At 39.6% G+C, this 18,144-nt stretch overlaps 1 protein-coding gene across 12 annotated transcripts in view; it reads left to right on the plus strand.

Annotated features, from left to right (window-relative positions):
* The window catches only part of FHOD3 (formin homology 2 domain containing 3), a 634,103-nt gene that overhangs the window by 541,779 nt on the left and 74,180 nt on the right, over positions 1–18,144 (plus strand). For all 12 annotated transcript variants that reach the window (XM_039524511.1, XM_039524510.1, XM_039524507.1 and 9 more), the window contains 4 exons: positions 428–586; positions 13,022–13,204; positions 17,306–17,425; positions 17,956–18,117. In XM_039524511.1, coding sequence (XP_039380445.1) covers positions 428–586; positions 13,022–13,204; positions 17,306–17,425; positions 17,956–18,117 — 624 coding nt within the window. The remainder of the gene's footprint in view (positions 1–427; positions 587–13,021; positions 13,205–17,305; positions 17,426–17,955; positions 18,118–18,144) is intronic.

Genomic DNA, 18,144 nt, shown 5'->3' on the forward strand with positions numbered 1-18,144 from the left:
TCTGCGGAGCGGGCCTGCAAATTCTAGCAGTTTCTGGTGACATTTAATTTCTATCAGCTGGAGACAGCTATCACTTTATACTGGCAACATCAAACTTTATCTAAAAATCTTGAATCCCATCCCAAATTTCTGTACTCGCAAGCCTCATAGCTAAAAGTACATAATATAGTTATCTTGTCTAGTTATAAGACTAATTTCTGCCTTCTAGTTTAAACTCTGAGAACCCCCACTGACTTCTACTGTCATTTACTCCAATGCATCCCCAGTGAATTTACCCCATATTTTGCTTATAGATGCACTAGTTTTTATTGTGAGTGTTGCTACTATTACATAAGTTCAAGTCATTGAAGACCGATGTAAATTTTTGCTTTGTATTATCAGAGAATTGTATCAAAGTTAATTTCCTTCTCTTTACCTGTTTACCAAGAAAACTGCTGCAGATGGAAAGAGACAAGAGATCATTGTGCTGGACTCAAAACGAAGCAATGCTATTAATATTGGATTGACAGTGTTACCCCCGCCAAGGACCATCAAGACTGCTATTTTGAACTTTGATGAATATGCCTTAAACAAGGAGGGAATAGAGGTAAGAAGGGATAGTCCAGTATGGTCAGGGTTAAATTGTGAGCATATAATTTTGCCCAAGTATTAGATATACAGTAGTTCATCTCTGTGTGAGGAAAAAATCTCTGTGCCTTATTTTCATCATTGGGGGTTGACATTAGTTATATGTACCTGTGGGTTCTTGCATTCAATCCTGCATCTTTATTACTCAAAGCCTGATTTTTTTTAAAAACTTAAGTCCCTAGAGTTTGGTTTCTAAATCCATGTTTAGTATTTTCAGATGTGCAGAGTACTTTAAACTCCAGTTGGTATCCCGTGGAAACTGCAGGTGCTCTGCCTCTCTGAACATAAGGCTGTTTATTAAGTGTCATTCTGTGCTTAACTTTTAAGAAAATTTGAATCTAAATTCCTGTTGAGATTTTCAGGGTGGTAGCACTCAGATATCTTTCTTTGTGTATTCCCTCAAAGTTTAATTTCAGGTTTTTTAAGTTATTAAAAATCCTAAATACAGTTCTTCATACATATATATTAAATGTCGAACACTTGCACATCCAAGTATATACAAGGGATAAATTCACAGTTCCTAGAACTGTTGGAAACTGTACAAGGTTTAATAAAGTTCATGCCTGGTTTGCTATTGCAGTTGTTCTAGATTGTATATCAAATGGAAAACAAATGCAATGGCGGGTTGTCCTCAGAATAGCATCTCTGTGTTACTGTTGTTTGAAGTAAGCCAGTTGGTAAAAAGATTACAGATGATGTAATTTTTACCATTACGTGTTTGACTTTTCAGATCTCCTTACCGATTCCAAGATGAGCTCTGTTTATTATTCTTTTATCAAAACGTTGTTCCTCTATGAAGTCTAAAAAGAAACTTTTGCTACTGTTTTTTAATTTTGATTTAAAAAAAAATTAAACGTTTTTACTAAACCTGTACAATTACAGTAAGAATAATCTGCATGCTTGAAGACCTGGTCTAAAATCTTAATCAATACCTGACTGAATATGTCATTTGCAGATCATCTTCCAATATTTTAGTTTAAAATTTTTCTTTTGCCCTCACCCTCCTCCCCGTATTTAGGAAACAAGCAAAAGTTAAAAGCAAGATAATATGGAAACAGAGCTGCAAACAGTTAAATGCAAAAAAGAAAAAAAACTATTATGTTTTAACTTAATGTCAGGGCCTGATCTTCCTCTGGTGGAATACTAGTACTTCCCAGTGACACATTTACTTGCCTCCCATAGTACGTTGCTCATATCCTGCAGGTGAATAATCAGGCCTTTAGTAATTATGACTCTAGAGAGGGACCAAAACAAAATGCGTAGCAAAGATGTTAACAATCTAGTATGCATCTTCTCCCTTAAATTTCTACCTCCCCTGGCAGACTCAACACCTCACCGGCTGTTCTGGACACCTCACCTTTCCAACCAGTGTGACCTACTGTTGAGGCTACCCTAGCCACTTGCCAGGATAGTGAGTGCCTGCACCATCTCCACCCTTTCTGGGTAGCCGTTTCACTGGCTGTACCCTGATTGATGTGAGATTTCCATCATTTCTTTTTAAAATATACTACAAAATAGGGCAGATTGCAAAGTGAAGCACTCACAAGTCAGGAAATGACATATTGTTGCCTACACAACCTTCACTTCTCTCCTGATTCATATGAATTCCGGTATAGTCTCCTATGACATGGCCACATACTATTTTTTCACACAGGACCACTACCTCATTCAGGGCTCAAACAGCAATATGCTGAGTACTGTGCTCCCATTTCAGCAAAGACTTAAGCTTGAAGTTAAGAATGTGAGTACTCCCATTGACTGCAGTGGAACTACTCATATGCTTAAAGATGGTAACATGCTTTAAGTGCTTTGCTGCATCTGAGACAGAGTGCTTAGTACCCTACAGGATTGCACGCAGTGCAGACGTTGATGGTGCTCAGTGAGCAACAGCTATTCAGTATTTCTTTTTCTCCTCATTTTAAATGTGTGGCCACATGTTTTTTTTGTTTTTTGTTTTTTTTACTGCACCATCTGAACCCTGCACTAAATAAGAAGGTTTTTTATTTCCTTTCTGTGGCACTCCATTGTAATAGCTGAGTATCACGCAAACATTTAATGAATTCATCCTCACAGCACTTTGGTGATGTAGAGAAATAATAAGACACCCATTTCACAGATGTATTATGTACTGAACTGAGGTATCAAGAGAGTGTACATGTATGGCTTGCCCTGTGGGCTGGAGAGCCTGAGACTAAGTGAACCTTGATTACAGGATGGGCCCACGTGAGAGGAACCAGGTAATTTCTTTGTAAAAGGAGTCTTTAGCTGTGTTTACAGAGACTGCAGGATCACAAAGGCTCCTACTGGGTCCTATGTCAGCAGAGGAGGGGAAGGAAAGGAAACTGCAGGGAAGAGAGTGAGGAAGAATAGCTCTCCTGACACAGAGTCCTGGGAGAGACCCTGATTAAAAAGCAGGGAAGGGACTGAAAATCTCTCCAGGCAGGGAGACCCCCTGAGTAACCAGGGAAGTGACTAGGTTCCCCTACCAGCCCCAAGGCAAAGGGTGTACAAGCCCATTGTAACTGCTGTCAAGCCCCACAAGGGGGCAGCAGGCTGACCCAAAGACTGGCCATGGAAGAGCCCCAGAGAGGGCAGAAGGCTTTTGTTTCTCACAACATTTTGTGAATTTTAGTTGGGACAGTTGGGAACCCAGGAGGAGTGGACTAAAGACAGTGACCTGGCTGGAGGGCCAAGTCATCTGGCAGACTCACCACTACAGTGCCAGAGGGACCGTCAGCGGGGGATGCTAACCTAGTGAGAGAGCAGCTACGCCATGCCTGACCACAAGGGGACGACTAGGAGTAAGCAACTACCGTGCCACCAAAAGTACTAAGTGACATGCCCAAAGTCATATAAGCAGCAATAGAACACAGATATCTTGGATCTCAGTCCAGTGAATTAACTTCAAGTCCATTCTCCTTCTTCCATGAGAGACCCTCTATTTATATCAGTCTGGGAAAGGGAAAAAGTGCCAGATGAGTGAACCAATGGGGTTATAGTGAAGATACCAAAGAAAGGAACTCTCAGTGATTGTAATAACTGGTGTGGTATCACACTTTTATCTGTGCCAACCAAAGTATTGTGTAAGATCATAGTCCAGCATACATCAGAAGCAGTTGATAGTTTCTCAGAAAAGAGCAAGCTGGTTTTTGGAAAGGGCATGGATGCACAGACTAGATCTTCACTCTACAAAATTTAATAGAACAGTGCTTAGAATGGCAACAGCAACTCTACATAAATTTCATAGACTTTGAGAATGCTTTTGATAGCATTCACAGGACCAGCCTATGGCTCATTCTGCGGGCATATGGAATTCCTTTCCATATAATCGTCATCAAAAGCTTCTTTTTCAACTTTACATACAGTGTTGATCACAGTGAGCTCGGTTTTGAAATCAAAACAGGAGTACATCAGGGGTGTGTCATGTCTGCAATCCTCTTCAACATTGCCATCAACTAGGTAATGCAGCATACAACAGAAAACATGCCAAGAGGCATTAAATGGACACTCTTCTCATTCCTTGAAGACCTAGACTTCGCAGATGATGTCGCTCTCCTATCACATACTCTACACCATATACAAGAAAAAACAACTCAACTCAACGCATTCAGCCAGCAAATTGGACTGAAAATCAACGCAATAAGACAGATATCATAACCGTTAATATTGCCTCACCATCACCAGTACGGATAGAGGATTATGTTCTCACCAGTGTAGAAATTTCACATACTTGGGCAGCACGATCAGCCAGGACGGTGGAACAAGCCAGGACATCCGGGGCAAAATCAGTAAAGCCAGGAACACTCTCAGGAGCTTAAATACAGTCTGCAAATCATCAAAATACAACATCAATACCAAACTCAAGATTTATCAGAGCTGAGTACTTTCAATGCTACTTTATAGTGCAGAATGTTGGGGAATGAGAAAGTATGACATGTCAAAACTGTCTTCATTCCATACAACGTGCCTCAGAAAAATCCTCCATATTGTTTGGCCCAGAACAATCTCAAACCAAGATCTATTGACACAGTGCAGCCAAGAGGATCTGAGCACCATCATTGCCAGGAGGTGTTGGAGATGGATTGATCATGTGCTTTGGATGGAAACGGATTCCATCACCAGAGTAGCAATAAGACACCTGAAGGCAAGCGAAAATGAGGCTGCCCGAAAACAACATGGCGAAGAGCTGTGGAAACCGAGCTGAAAAACCTGGGTCACAGGTGGGGAACCGTTGAAAGACTTGCCAGAAACAGACAGGAGTGGAAGAGTTTCATCACTGCCCTAAACACCAGAGATGTAATAGGAACATGATGATGATGATGATTAGAGACCTACACTACACACCACGTAATTTACAATGAATGAGACAGTGATTCTGTGGACAACAGTTTCCTTCACAGCACTGCATATCACATCTGCAGTGAACAAAGCCAATCAGTTCACTCCATAATGCCGTTTCGTCCATAGCCAAGCTATATCTTGAATGAGGTAGGGTTCATGTGTGGGGGAGATAGTTTATGATCATTTAATAACAGATCCTATTGTAATGGATACTCAGACTAAGGCCGAGCTAATTTTGCGCAAATCACCTTCACATTTTAATTCCCCTGAGTTCTGAGTGCTTCGCTTTGCAGTCTTACAACTCTTGTGACATAGGTTTGGGGATTTTTAATGGAATTTCCTACATTTTTAAATAAGAAAATATAGAAATTCCACCGTGCTCAACCGTTTGTTAAATAGCTGTAGATTGCTCTATACTGTGGTATTCATGCAATCTATGTGGCCTCCTTCCATACACAACTTTCTAGATTATTTAGAAGCCAGGATTCCTTTGGACCCTTTGCCTACTTCCTTACTTTGTATTATACACACTCACATATTGTATGGAAGGAAGAATCCCGTTGTCTCTGCTTTTCACCATCATTAATTGTAGATAAAAACACTGCATGGCCTACAAATTTTCCCAATCAACACACTCCTGTTCAAGCCCCACAGAATACTGACTGACCATTCAGAGATTGCAAACTCCAGTCATGCACAAAATACGATTGTTAAAATCATATAACTTTGACAAATGATAGTCAACTTTCACCGGCATTTTGAAAAGCCCATCTGCAATTTAGGGACTCTTTCCCTGCCAGATTTCAAGTGTTTGCCATCTGTCCCTGCTGTGCTAGAGCTGTTCATAAAAAAAAGTTGCCAACAGAACTTTTTAAGGGATAAAATGTGTTTCCCCCTGCTATCTTTGTTCTTTTGCTTCCACGTCTGCCAAATTCTGAAAGAAAGTTGAAGACTGAAAAAGTTATAAGCAATGGAAAATGAGCCTTTAAAATAAAATGTCTAAAATCTTAAATATAGACATTGCTATATTCTCTGCCTATGATATTACAAGTTACTATCTTTTGTGTTAATTTGCCAGACTGTAAGGGAGGCTGCTCACTCAGATTGCCAGTGAAAATGTCAACGCTGCACTGGTAATCATAGTTCCAGCCACCATTTCTCTCGCTTTTGTTGGGTGCAGTAATAGTCATATATTCATATCAAAATTTGTACCACTTATCAGTGTGTCAACGTGCTCTGTATTTCTGCATAACAGATTTGAGCCTGTTCTCTCATTGCTTTGTTTTTCTGCTTAGCCATGCCATGCAAAATTTGGAAAAATAGGCCCTTACTGTTGTAGCAAACTGAACAGCTGCCAAAGAATCAAGGAGTACATTTTGTACATAAGAGTTTTAGCTTTCTCCATTTCCCTATAGACAGTTTATGTAAGGAAGCTACTGCTAAAATGGTGTGGAAAGTTTCACAAAAGAACAAGGGTTGAGAACCTCATGCCCCCTGTGGTCCTGTAAGCCAGGTAAACAGACTGGCATGACATAAGGGACTCTCCAAAGCCCCATATCCAGAAAATTCCTCCAGCACAGACAATGTGATAGACTGCTGTAAGGCTGCCTTCTAAGGACTCCTCACAAGCCCTGAGCTAGGGGCTGTGCTAGGGGCAGGGTAGGAGAGGTATGTTGGGGTAGGGAACCCGGGATGCATAATGCAGCTCTACAGCCTATAGAGCAGCCCAAGGAGGCAACTGTGACTCAAGCTGTGTAAATTTTGCCAGGGTCCTCTTCACCCCCCAGAGCAGCCCAGGATTACTCTCCTCTCCCTGCACTGTGAGGTCTATGCTGCACCTCTAAGGGCTTATCTTCCCAGCAGTGTTTGCTCAAGGTATAATTGGAATGCGGTCCCTAAACCAGCTCCAACCACACACAGTAATCACTAGTTCAAAAACTCAATTGCTGGTGATGCTTGAGGTAGTAATGCAGTGGGAATATAGTTTCAGGCTACAAACTCAAGTTAGCGCAACTCATCAGTTGGTGATTCAATCACTCTGCGCTGCTAATCCAATCACTTGTGTGCAGCTCCAGTGTTGCTTCGCAGTGTGGCCACTCCTCTGTGCTGCAATAAAACACCCACGGATGGCCCATGTCAGCTGACTCAAGCTTGTGGGGCTCGGGCTGGATGGCTGTAAAATTGGAATGTAGGCGATCAGGCTTGTCTGGAGCCGAGGGTCCTAGAGTTATTTTTAGCAGTGTAAGTGCCCTGCTGCCTCCCCACTGCTGAAATCTTTCCCATACACAGGGAAAAGCTTCCTCCGCAGGGAGCTGCCGGAGACTTTCTCCACTGCTTCCCCCACGCTAGAGCCTTTCCCTGGTGCAAGTAGCTAAAAACCACAGTATGGACACAGCCTGCCTTTCACTTTGATGTGTGGCAACATGTAGCCTACACGCTTTAAGAAAGGCTTCAACACCATAGTATTGTACAGTAGAACTGGGAGTCATCATTTTGCAGGTCCCGTAGTATAGGCTGCTGAGGGAGCTGTGGGTCTGTCATGCTTTTAAAGTGATAGTGCTGTGTGTTAGCATGCATAGGAAACTGGCAAAATCTTGTTTTGGGGCATTCTTCTATTTCCTTTGTCCTCCTGGGCTCCCATAATGAAGACATAATTTTAGCATTAGAAGGGTCTTTTATTGATTATCTGGATGTAGGTGTAGCCCACAGGACTAATATATTCCAAGGGTTGAGCTGAAGTCAGATACACGTGGGAGCCATTAAAAAACCCTCTGAGGGTGTCATTATATAAATCAGAAGAGTTGGCAGTTTTATGTGGAAAATGACTGTGAAAAACCTTTTTGGATTATAAACAGCCAGAACCAAAATCAAAAGGCAAAAATTAAGTTTGTCCTCCCGCTTTACACTGTCAAATAAAAACAAATCTTGCTATCCCTGTGACTTTTTACTCGAAGTGCATAATGGAGATAGGCAGAAAAAAGAGTGGCTGTATGTAGTGTACTTAAAGCCTATGAGCTTGGAGTAGTTAGTTACTGAGAATAGTAAAAAAGAGAGACAGAGGCAGTGCTTGATTTTAAGCAAGCAGATGTATTAAATTTAGTATGTAGAGGATTAACTGGTAGGGCCATACTTTCACAGGGGGGGGCCCGACAGGTGCTCCTGCAAAAATGCACCTTTTCCAATGAATCCACATAAAACGGTGAGTCATCTTTTAGTTGCCACATTGGTTGTGCTTTCTTTTGAAAGTCTGGCACTCAATATGTCCAATCAAGTTTGGACTACTTGCAGAGCAAGGTGCTATTTATTCACTGTAAGTGAGAGCGGCAGTCTTGGCTCTTTATGAGATAAGCTTAAAGTCTACTCTGTGTGTGCCCAGTATGTGATTTTAGCAGATCCATCTGAAGGACAAATAAAAAAAAATAAGTCAACCACAACACTTATTGGTACTCATCCTCGATGAAGGCAATCAGTGATTCTGCTTGGAAAGTGCTACTTATTATGAGTAAGGGAAGCAGAATCAGACCCAAATTGTACACCTAAGGAGACTTGTATCATGCATGTAAGCGTGACTAATGTAACTGAGTGGAAAGTGGACTGAAGGGGTTGAGGTGGGCTGTTGTGCCTTGATGGAATACAGGAGCACAGTGTGTGTATCTAAGGTTCTAGATTATGATGTTTTATTGTATAAGTTATATATTGGTAGTTTTAGCCTTCATCAGGTTAAAATTATTTGAAATTAAAAGGACCTAAGTCCCATTTTCAAAAGCAACTAAATCCTTTCGTCAAACGTGACGTGGGTATATAGGAGCCTAGCTTTAAATTTAAATTTAAATTTAAATTCAATGAATAGTTGAAGAAGAAAACCAATTTAATGAAGCAAGGCTGATAATCAGTTACTGATTTCTAGATATCACTAACATTATGAAGTATTTTGGATACAGTTCCTTTTCTTTAAAATTGGATGGGTTTTTGAGAGTCCAAATCAAATATTATAAATTCAGGTGGTCATAGTAATTAAATGTAGAGTTCTGGGCTTTTTTTTCCAGATTATGTAAACTGTAGATCTGCATGGTTAACGGCTGTCTGAAAGGCACAAGACTCTGTGAAATTGTGGGTGAAATGTCAGAAAATATATATTTGGCTATAAAATTCCTAGATTCAAGAAGGGACTTAGTACTTTATGAAGCATTCTCATCAGAAACTTTGGAACTCAGACTCAGAATGACTAAACCTAGAAGAGTAATGGTTTTGTAATATGTCTCCTTCCCCCCCCACCACCACCATTCTCCCCTCCTCGCAGAGTTCCAGCAATTGTCGGTGTCCAAAAAGGAACGTTGGGGGGTATTTTAAACTCAAATACTAAAATAATCAGTATCATGATCTCATATGAACCAGGTGGCCAAAAACAATCTTTTGTATCCATAAAAATACTACTTTACTGGACAGATTTTTCTCTGGAATCATGCAGTCTGGGCCAAACAATCACAAGGGTATGCATGGGCATGGAATCTGTAGTCTATACAAGACTGTGACACCCCACCAGCAAGAAATATATGAGCCTAGACTGTTTATGGGGTTTGGTAAGCTTTTCCTTGCTCTCTACCCAAAATGGGCCTTATTGAGTATTATGAGATAATAAGTAAATTCAAAGCTGGTTATGATCTAGTGGTGGAAACAAAGAGGTTGTGAGTTATGATGATGTGCCAGTAACCTTCTGTCCTACTGTGTTTTTACACAGTTTTTGTCAATGATGTGTAAAAAATAATAATAATAAACTGGCAGATGGTAGACTCATCAATCTTCCACACTGAATGAATGGTTTAAATTAGTCATAGAGTGAAAAACAAAAATAAGACAATTTTATTGCTTTTTCAGGAAGGCACAGGTCATAATCAGCAGGATAAAAATGACTGCTAGAGTGGATTAAAAGTGTTGTGAAAAGCCTGTTGTTATGGCTTTGGTTCCACCTTGAGTACAACTAGTGTGAGATCAGCCAGTTAGTCAGCAGCAGCTCTGCTTATATCAGGGCAGTAATTCAATGGCAGGGATGATCCTTGAAGCTTGCACTACAAATAAGGCTTTTTGGATTTGCTTTTCCCTTGCACATACCACATGCACCAGCTCAGCAGAGTAGCAGTGCTTGGATTGAATGCTCTTTGTCAGCTCCATCTGGCCTGCTGTGTTTATACAAAGCTCAGGGACCAAGTGAGTCCCTTTGGAAATACAGCTGACTGTTTCAGTGCTCTGGTTAAAATGCCCTAAGGCTGCTGAAAAATCCCTACAGTGAGGATGCTTTACCACCAAAAAAAGAGAGATTGTAGGATCTTTGTGTATCTGCCAAAAGCTTGGAGCCCTAGTTATTTGCAGTGGGTAATTGAGGGCATTGCAACTGCCAAAGTGTCTCCCCTTCTGAGACCAGAATGTATCAAAAGCACTTTTACATCAATCATGTCTGCTAAATTGGCCATGTATGAATGTTAAAATAATCCCAGTTGCAAACTATCCTGGCGCCTCCATTCAGCCTCACAAAGTCACTGAAATTTAAGTAATCTTTTAAAAAGAAAGAGACGACTAGGTGCTGGAGGGCCGCCTCCTTCCTGGGGAGTTATTGAGAAACTTTCCTGATGCCCCATTTAGGATTTGTATCTCATCTGTCCATATCTGTCTGTCTAATCTGTCCCTCCTGTTGTCTGATCTTTTTGAGTGTTTATAAAGTGCCCATTGCAGTAGCATCTGAGCACTGGACTTGGTATTGAGAGGTGCCCTGGGGCAGTCAGTTCAGTTCTCAGATCTGCTTTAGATATTATCTAGGCAACGGATGTAAGCATGTAAAACTGATTACAGATAGATCATAAAAACAAATCAAGAAACCATACTGATTTCAGTAAATGAAGGCTCTCTGGTAAATGCATGCAACAGTCATTTCAAGCCATTTTCAGGATATGTGTCAGGAAAACACTGATACTGCTTAGAATTCAAAAGTGAGGAAATGGATTCAATTTGTATTTTATATTGTCGTCATATAAATTTCAGGGCAAAAATTGCATGCCCTTATTATCATCTTGATCATTTTCTTGAATATTATATCCCCTTCTATCCCCCTGAGGCTGATTATTTAGATCGTAAGCTCTCTGGTGCAGGGACTGTCCTTGTACTGCGGTATATACACAATGTAATGATAACTAGGGGAAGGAGAAGCAAAGAAATTTAATTCTAGATTATCCCTCTTCTGTTCCAAGTGAATTAATAGACTAAATTATTCCACTCCCTGTTTGAAATGAGTACAGACTTTACTTTTCCCATCTGTCTTGTTATTGTGTAGTATGAGAACAAAGAGACACTTTGTTAAATTGAAAGGTAGCATAATATGTTCAAAGCCAACAGGTAAAAATGCTTCTTCATATGGAATACACTAGGAAGATGGTCATCAGGACAAATACTGTGGCTGGATTTGAATTGATAAAATATTTTCATTGATCAAAGGTCATTCTTCACCTGATGAGTTCGAGAGGGAATTCCTCACTCCCCATACCCAGATGCAATATTGAGCAATGAGCTAGCTTTATCAGTAGGGGAAGGAGCAGGTGCCTCTGAAGCATCAGGCATTGGCCGCTGCTGGAACAAGATACTAGATTGGATGGATCAGTGATATAATCTGTATGGCAGATCCTGTGTTTCTTGGACTTTTTCTCCAGAATTGATTTTGCCATTACAGAGGGCTACAGAAAAAGCCTAACGTTCTTTCCAATGAGTGAACATAGGTCACCGTCTCGTTGAAAACCTACCACACCACCTTTAACAAGGCTGTGTTCATCAGGGCACAGGTCCTGGCTTATTTGATGTGTTTATGTTGTTTTCTTTTTCATTTTAAAAACGCATTTAGTTGCTTAAAGCAAAACCTTATTTCCAAGAGCGATCCTGGAGAACAAGCAGCTGGGAAGTTGCCACATGCAAAGAAGCACATAAAAGCCATGATTTAAAAGGAAAATGTTAATTTCTGAACCAATACTGATGACCGCAGCAAATGAGCATATTGAAATCCTCGTTCATCAATACTGTAAACCTGTCAGATTAACAGAAAAGCAGGCTTCATGTTATGCAGTACATACTTTTAATTAAGACTTTACCAATTGTTCCTTATTAAGTAATTGTCTTAAATACAGGTTGTATTTCTAGGACTGACCTACACATGCTGAAATAATGTTGTCACATTTCGTGGCAAGTAAACATATGGGGTTAGAGTAGGGAGGGATAATAGCTCTTCCAACATCATACATTTTATATAGTTGAGCTACCCACCCTGCTATCACCCTAAAATGGTTTGCCATCTGGGCACCTTCATTCCTACCTACAGAAATGCAAAATGCTGCCATTTAGAAAGGATTTTTATAGTACATTGTTAAAAAATGTATCTTCGCCTGTATCGGTTGTCTCAGTTATTTTGTCATTCTAAGTTCTCAGATGTTTACGGCCACAAGGGGGCCATTAGATCATCTAGTCTGACCCCATATATAACATAAGCCAGAGAATTTCACCCAGTGTCCCCTGTATTAAGCCCAATAATTTCCATTTTACTAAAGCATATCTTCCAGAAAGGTATCCAGTCTTGATCTGAAGATACCAGGTTGATGGACAATCTACAACTTGCCTTTTTAGCTTGTTCCAATGGCTAATCACTCTCATTCCATAAAAATAAAAGAAGCAATATGGAATTCTAATTACAATTTTAGACCTATTCAAGATTGCCTTGTTATGGTTTAGGTTTCCTGTGCAGTGGTTTTGTGTTGCATATAACCGGAGCACGATTCTGCTCTCATTTACAGCTGTTTGAGTCAGGAATCCCATCACCACAATGTAAACCAGCGTCAAGCCTTCAGTATGATTCTTAATTGTTTGCATGGACAGACACCTGCCTGAAAAAAAAATGGGTTTCCAAATATATGCTATATAAATTTGCCTTTCTGCCTCTCCCTTCCCTCCATGAAAAAAGAGGTTTGAAATCATTGCTCTTGTACATCTGATTAAAAATAATGTCTTTTATCTTTCTTTCTAGAAAATTTTAACTATGATTCCTACGGAAGAAGAAAAACAGAAGATTCAGGAGGCCCAGATTGCAAACCCTGACATCCCATTGGGCAGTGCAGAGCAATTCCTTCTCACTCTCTCCTCAATTAGTGAGCTTTCTGCTAGACTCCAGCTTTGGGCTTTCAAAATGGATTATGAGATAGTGGAAAAGGTAAACTTCCTCTGACTGGGAGAAGGCAATTTCAAGTCCTTGTTTCAGCTTGTTCAGTCTTTATTATTACATGGCTGGCTACGTTGTGGGGATGGTGAATTAATTGTTTTTAGCTTTTGTTTCGCTGAATAGGAGATGGGATGGAAGAAGAGGGAACATTTTAGCGCTCTTTTACAAAAAAAATTAAGGGTTATGTCTTCCTTCCTCTAATCAAGTAATAATGATTTAGGAACAAGGAATTTCCTGGGGATGAGGGCCCAATCCTTATGCACTTCTTACCCAGATATTCATGCAAAACATTTGTTGAAATTAGTGGGAGTTTTGCCTATGTAAAGACTTAGTATATCAGAATCTGGATTTTTTGACAAGTGGAGAGAACTAATCACTATATTTATTCATTAGCTAATTTATAAGATCCCTGGGATCCCTCAAAGTTGTTATTGCTATTGTAAACTCTTGAAAGTAGGGGAGGGGACCCCTCAGATTATCTCTCAGATGTTTTTCTAATTTTGCTCATTAACAGAATTACTTGTATGCAGGCACCACATTGCTGCACTTGTTGATGTGTGCTAGTCATTCAAAGAGCAATAGAAGTATTTTGTGAATTGTTTGTGCAACTGATGCAGGGTAGATTATTGATGGAGTGAGGAAGAGTCAACATTCTTTGGATGATTTCATACATTCGCTTGCTAACTTTCAACAGGTTTCTTATTTAATGCTTTGGAAAATGTTGAAATATTATTTTCAGCAAGTTCCTGACTGGTAAAACAGACAAACAAAATTCATCTGATTTGAATGGTTTTTTTGGCCAAATTAATCTCTGATGTAACTACTTTACTTTCAGTGAAGTTATACTAAGAATAAGCTTGGTCCATGATCTGAGGCCTAGTTAGTAGTAGCTTAATCAATACAAAATCTCTTTATTTTCCAGTTGGACTTTATGATATCTCATGCTGAAAGGAAATGCAAGAAATAATGTATTAGAATGCAGATTTCCTATCAGATCTTGCAAATTCCCCCCTGTTAAGGATTTTCCTCACTAAGTATTTTCAAAAGATGTTCTTCTGATGATATTAGCACTTTAGTTTCTAGACCCAGATTTCATCAGAGGTCAGAGTTTGGCTCTTCCTTTTGTCATATTCTCTACCTCCTGAATTTTTAGCGATTTTTACCAGATTTGAGCCAAAGTGATTCTGCTGGTTTTGATATCTGTATGTATGTAAAATAAAATAAATAAATAAAATATTTCCATATGGTCAGATTAAAAAAAATTGTGCATGTATACAAAAGTTACCATTAAGATGTCAGCATATGCCAATAGTTACCATACACATAACACAGAGGTGTTTGAGAAACGGTAGTTTTTTACTGTACTTAGAATAAGAAATAATCATGGATCTCAGGTATTTTTTGGTAAATGCTGTCATTTTAATGTCCTCCACTTTAAAGTGAGATCATATTTTCAGGCATAAGTACAAGGGGAAAGTGGCAGAGTTAAGTTTGATTTTCAACTTTAGTCTCCATTTTCTGACTTTTCTGTGCTTTGCTCCTCAATATGGATATTGTATTAATGCTAATTCTTTGCACCAAATTATATGTAATTCAAATGCTATCAAATTATACAAAAATTTGACATCTTAAAAGAAGTGACATCTTAAAACAAGTTTGAAGTTATTAGAAAGAGGAATATAATTTTTGTTGATAATTTTGTTGACAAAGTATAAATCTTTAGAATAAAAATTATAAAGTTGTGTCATAATTACACCTCTACCTCGATATAACACTGTCCTTGGGAGCCAAAAAATCTTTCCACATTATAGGTGAAACCATGTTATATTGTCTGTTACACTCTTTGTACAGCACTTGGCACAGAGGGGCCCTCTGAGGCCTTGGTTGGCCTCTAGGCACTACCCTAATGCAGCTAATAATAACTAAGAATAATCAACAGATGTATATAAGGGATTCTAAGATGTTATAATTGACACATGAATTGGCCGGATGAAGATGTACATTAATTTAACTGAGGCAAACTTATTATGTCTAACATGATCTTGCTAGGAGCTACCTTGTTATCTAGCCAGGTATCAAGCAAGTCACACCATTTTAAGGCTGGTGTACATACACATCTTGTACATGCTGAACTTAAATCAGTTTTTAAATCAAGTTAGTTAAACCTGTGAAAATCCCTGGGTTTACACCTGGTCTGAATAAATTTAGCTTATTTGGTAAGTTACTGAATGAAAGCTAAATCAATATAAGCTTGCAAACTAGTTTAAGTGTGTCCACATACTTTGTACCATTTAACTAAATCAATTTTACATGGGTCTGGTCTACACTTGACAGTTAGCTCAAGATAACTACATTGGTCTGGCCAGTGGGTGTGAAAAAATCACACCCCTGAGCACCGTAGCTATGCCAACCTAACCCTCACGTAGATGCAGCTATGTCAACAGAAGAATACTTCCATTGGCATAGCTACCTTTGCTCAGGGAAGTGGTATTCCTACACCAATGGAAAAAACCCTTCTATGAGAAGTGGTTGTGTCTGCATTAGGGGGTTATGCTGGCACAACTACGGTGACTTAGCAGTACAGTCTCCATAGTGTAGACATAATCTTAAATGGGTGCAAGGTGTGTGTGTTTGTGTATGGAGGCAAGGGCTTAGACCCCTTACTCCAATATTCTGATGTGTAAATTATATCACCTCTGAATTTGTTCGCCTTGCCAATATGCCCAAAATAAAATGTCCAGTACTCCTTTTTTTTTTATTTACACAAAATGGTAATATGATAGTGACTGTCAGCGTATTTTCTCTTGAAGCTCCCTGCACATGTTTATGATAAAATATCCCTATAATGTGCAAATAACCCATCATGTTTCCTCTAGGCAGAGAAGTTCTCAATTATTTTGCCACTCGGCCTGAAATACCGAGGTTTAATTTTGGCTCCTCAGATCATAAACAGAGTACTAATTTGGAGAACGAATGCTGGTTACAGATGACTAAAATTAAATTTGCTGATAGAAAGGACTGAGAACTATATCTACCTTATTGTACGTACAAAATAAACTGCCCTTGACCATACAAAAAGACATAGAAATAAGCTCATTTATTTCAATGACTGTATCTCTCTCTGCCTTTGAATTATATAGTGTAGTCCAGTGGTCCCTAACCTTTTCGTCTGGCGCCCACCAGACGAAGGACCATGGCGGCGGTGGAGCATCCGCCGAAATGCCGCCGAATTTCTGCGGCATTTCGGTGGCAACGCCTCTTGATGACGTCACTTGTCGGCAGCAAGCAGCGTCATCGAGAGGCGTCGCTGCCGAAATGCCGCAGAAATTCAGCGGCATTTCGGCAGATGCTTCACCGCTGGCCAGGACGCAGGTGCATTTAGATGCGCCTGCGGGCGCCAGGGCGCCTGCGGGCACCGCATTGGGGACCCCTGGTGTAGTCCATTTCGTGAGATAATGGAGCAGAATCTGTTTGTAAGTATGTCAGTCTATATGCCTGCTTACAGATAACTTGCATGTATAGGAAGCACATTAAGAGTTTGCAAGTTAAAAGATTAAAATCAGAGGCCAATTTTGTAAAGCTTGACACTGCAGTGTTTTTTGAGTTTTAAAGTGACAGACTGATATACAGAAGTAGTCACATCTGTATCTCAGAGGTGGCCATCATTTGTAGGGACCAGTAGAGGCAGATTAAAGATGTCAAGTTACCAAATATTCTAGATTTTCTTTGCTCTTGAAAGATCACAAAAACTAGAATTAAGACATTTCATTAGTCGAGATTTTTATGCCTCTAACTCAAACACAGCAGCCCCCTGCAGTGAATCTTCTTCCATTTTCAATCACATAACATCCCTGTGATGAGGACACCAATTGCCTACATGAACAAGCAACTTTAGGAAATACTTTATTTATTTCTCTGCTAGGCTTTTTATGTGATTTAGTAGCTGCAGCAAGGAAGAGAGCCAGCATCACACAAATGCCAGCGCTCTGCATTATCACTGTTTAGAACTTTTGCAATAATTAATCTAAACCATAGAATTAAAACAGAAAGATCTATGAGCGCCTAAAATTGTCACTTTTTTTTTTATGACAGGAAGTTGCAGAACCACTGTTAGACCTGAAGGAAGGAATGGACCAGCTGGAGCATAATAAAACCTTGGGATTTATCCTTTCTACTTTACTAGCCATTGGGAACTTTCTAAATGGAACCAATGTAAGCTTTTGTCACCCTATCATTTTATTACTGACTATTATCACAGACTTTCCTCATCAGCTTATCTACCTCATATCACAGCTATCACCCAGTATATGTGTATTTCCAACACATACATGTAATTTAAAAATCAAAACCTACATTGTATGTTTCATTAATTCTATTTTCCCCCTTCAAAATAACCTCAGAGAGATTTGGGACCAGGCGCTGTTCGCACACCAATTTTACACGAGCATAACCCCATTGACTTCAGTTGAGTTGTTTTTAATTCACACTACAAGAATCACCTCTTTGTTCTTTTCATTGCAAATGGAATGATCTAGGCATCTACTGACTCTTCATAAGTATGTAAAATTGTGTCAGAAAGAATCATGTATTCTTCCTGCTCTGGGATTCTTTTTATTTTAAAAAAGTAATCTCTTCCCCTCACCCCCCTCACGCATTGTATATCTTAGTAAATGTTTTCTTTGAGGAGATCTGTGTGGACAAAATAAACTTACTTTAAAAAAAATATTTCCTTTCCTACACAGGCCAAAGCTTTTGAGTTAAGCTACCTCGAGAAGGTTCCGGAAGTCAAGGACACAGTGCATAAGCAGTCTCTCCTGCACCATGTCTGCACTATGGTGGTGGAAAAATTCCCAGACAGCACAGATCTTTATTCAGAAATTGGGGCCATCACTAGGTCAGCCAAGGTATGTCTGCGAACAAAAGAAGAAAAG

This window comes from Mauremys reevesii, linkage group 2 (assembly GCF_016161935.1).
Source record: "Mauremys reevesii isolate NIE-2019 linkage group 2, ASM1616193v1, whole genome shotgun sequence".
NCBI lineage: Eukaryota > Metazoa > Chordata > Testudines > Geoemydidae > Mauremys > Mauremys reevesii.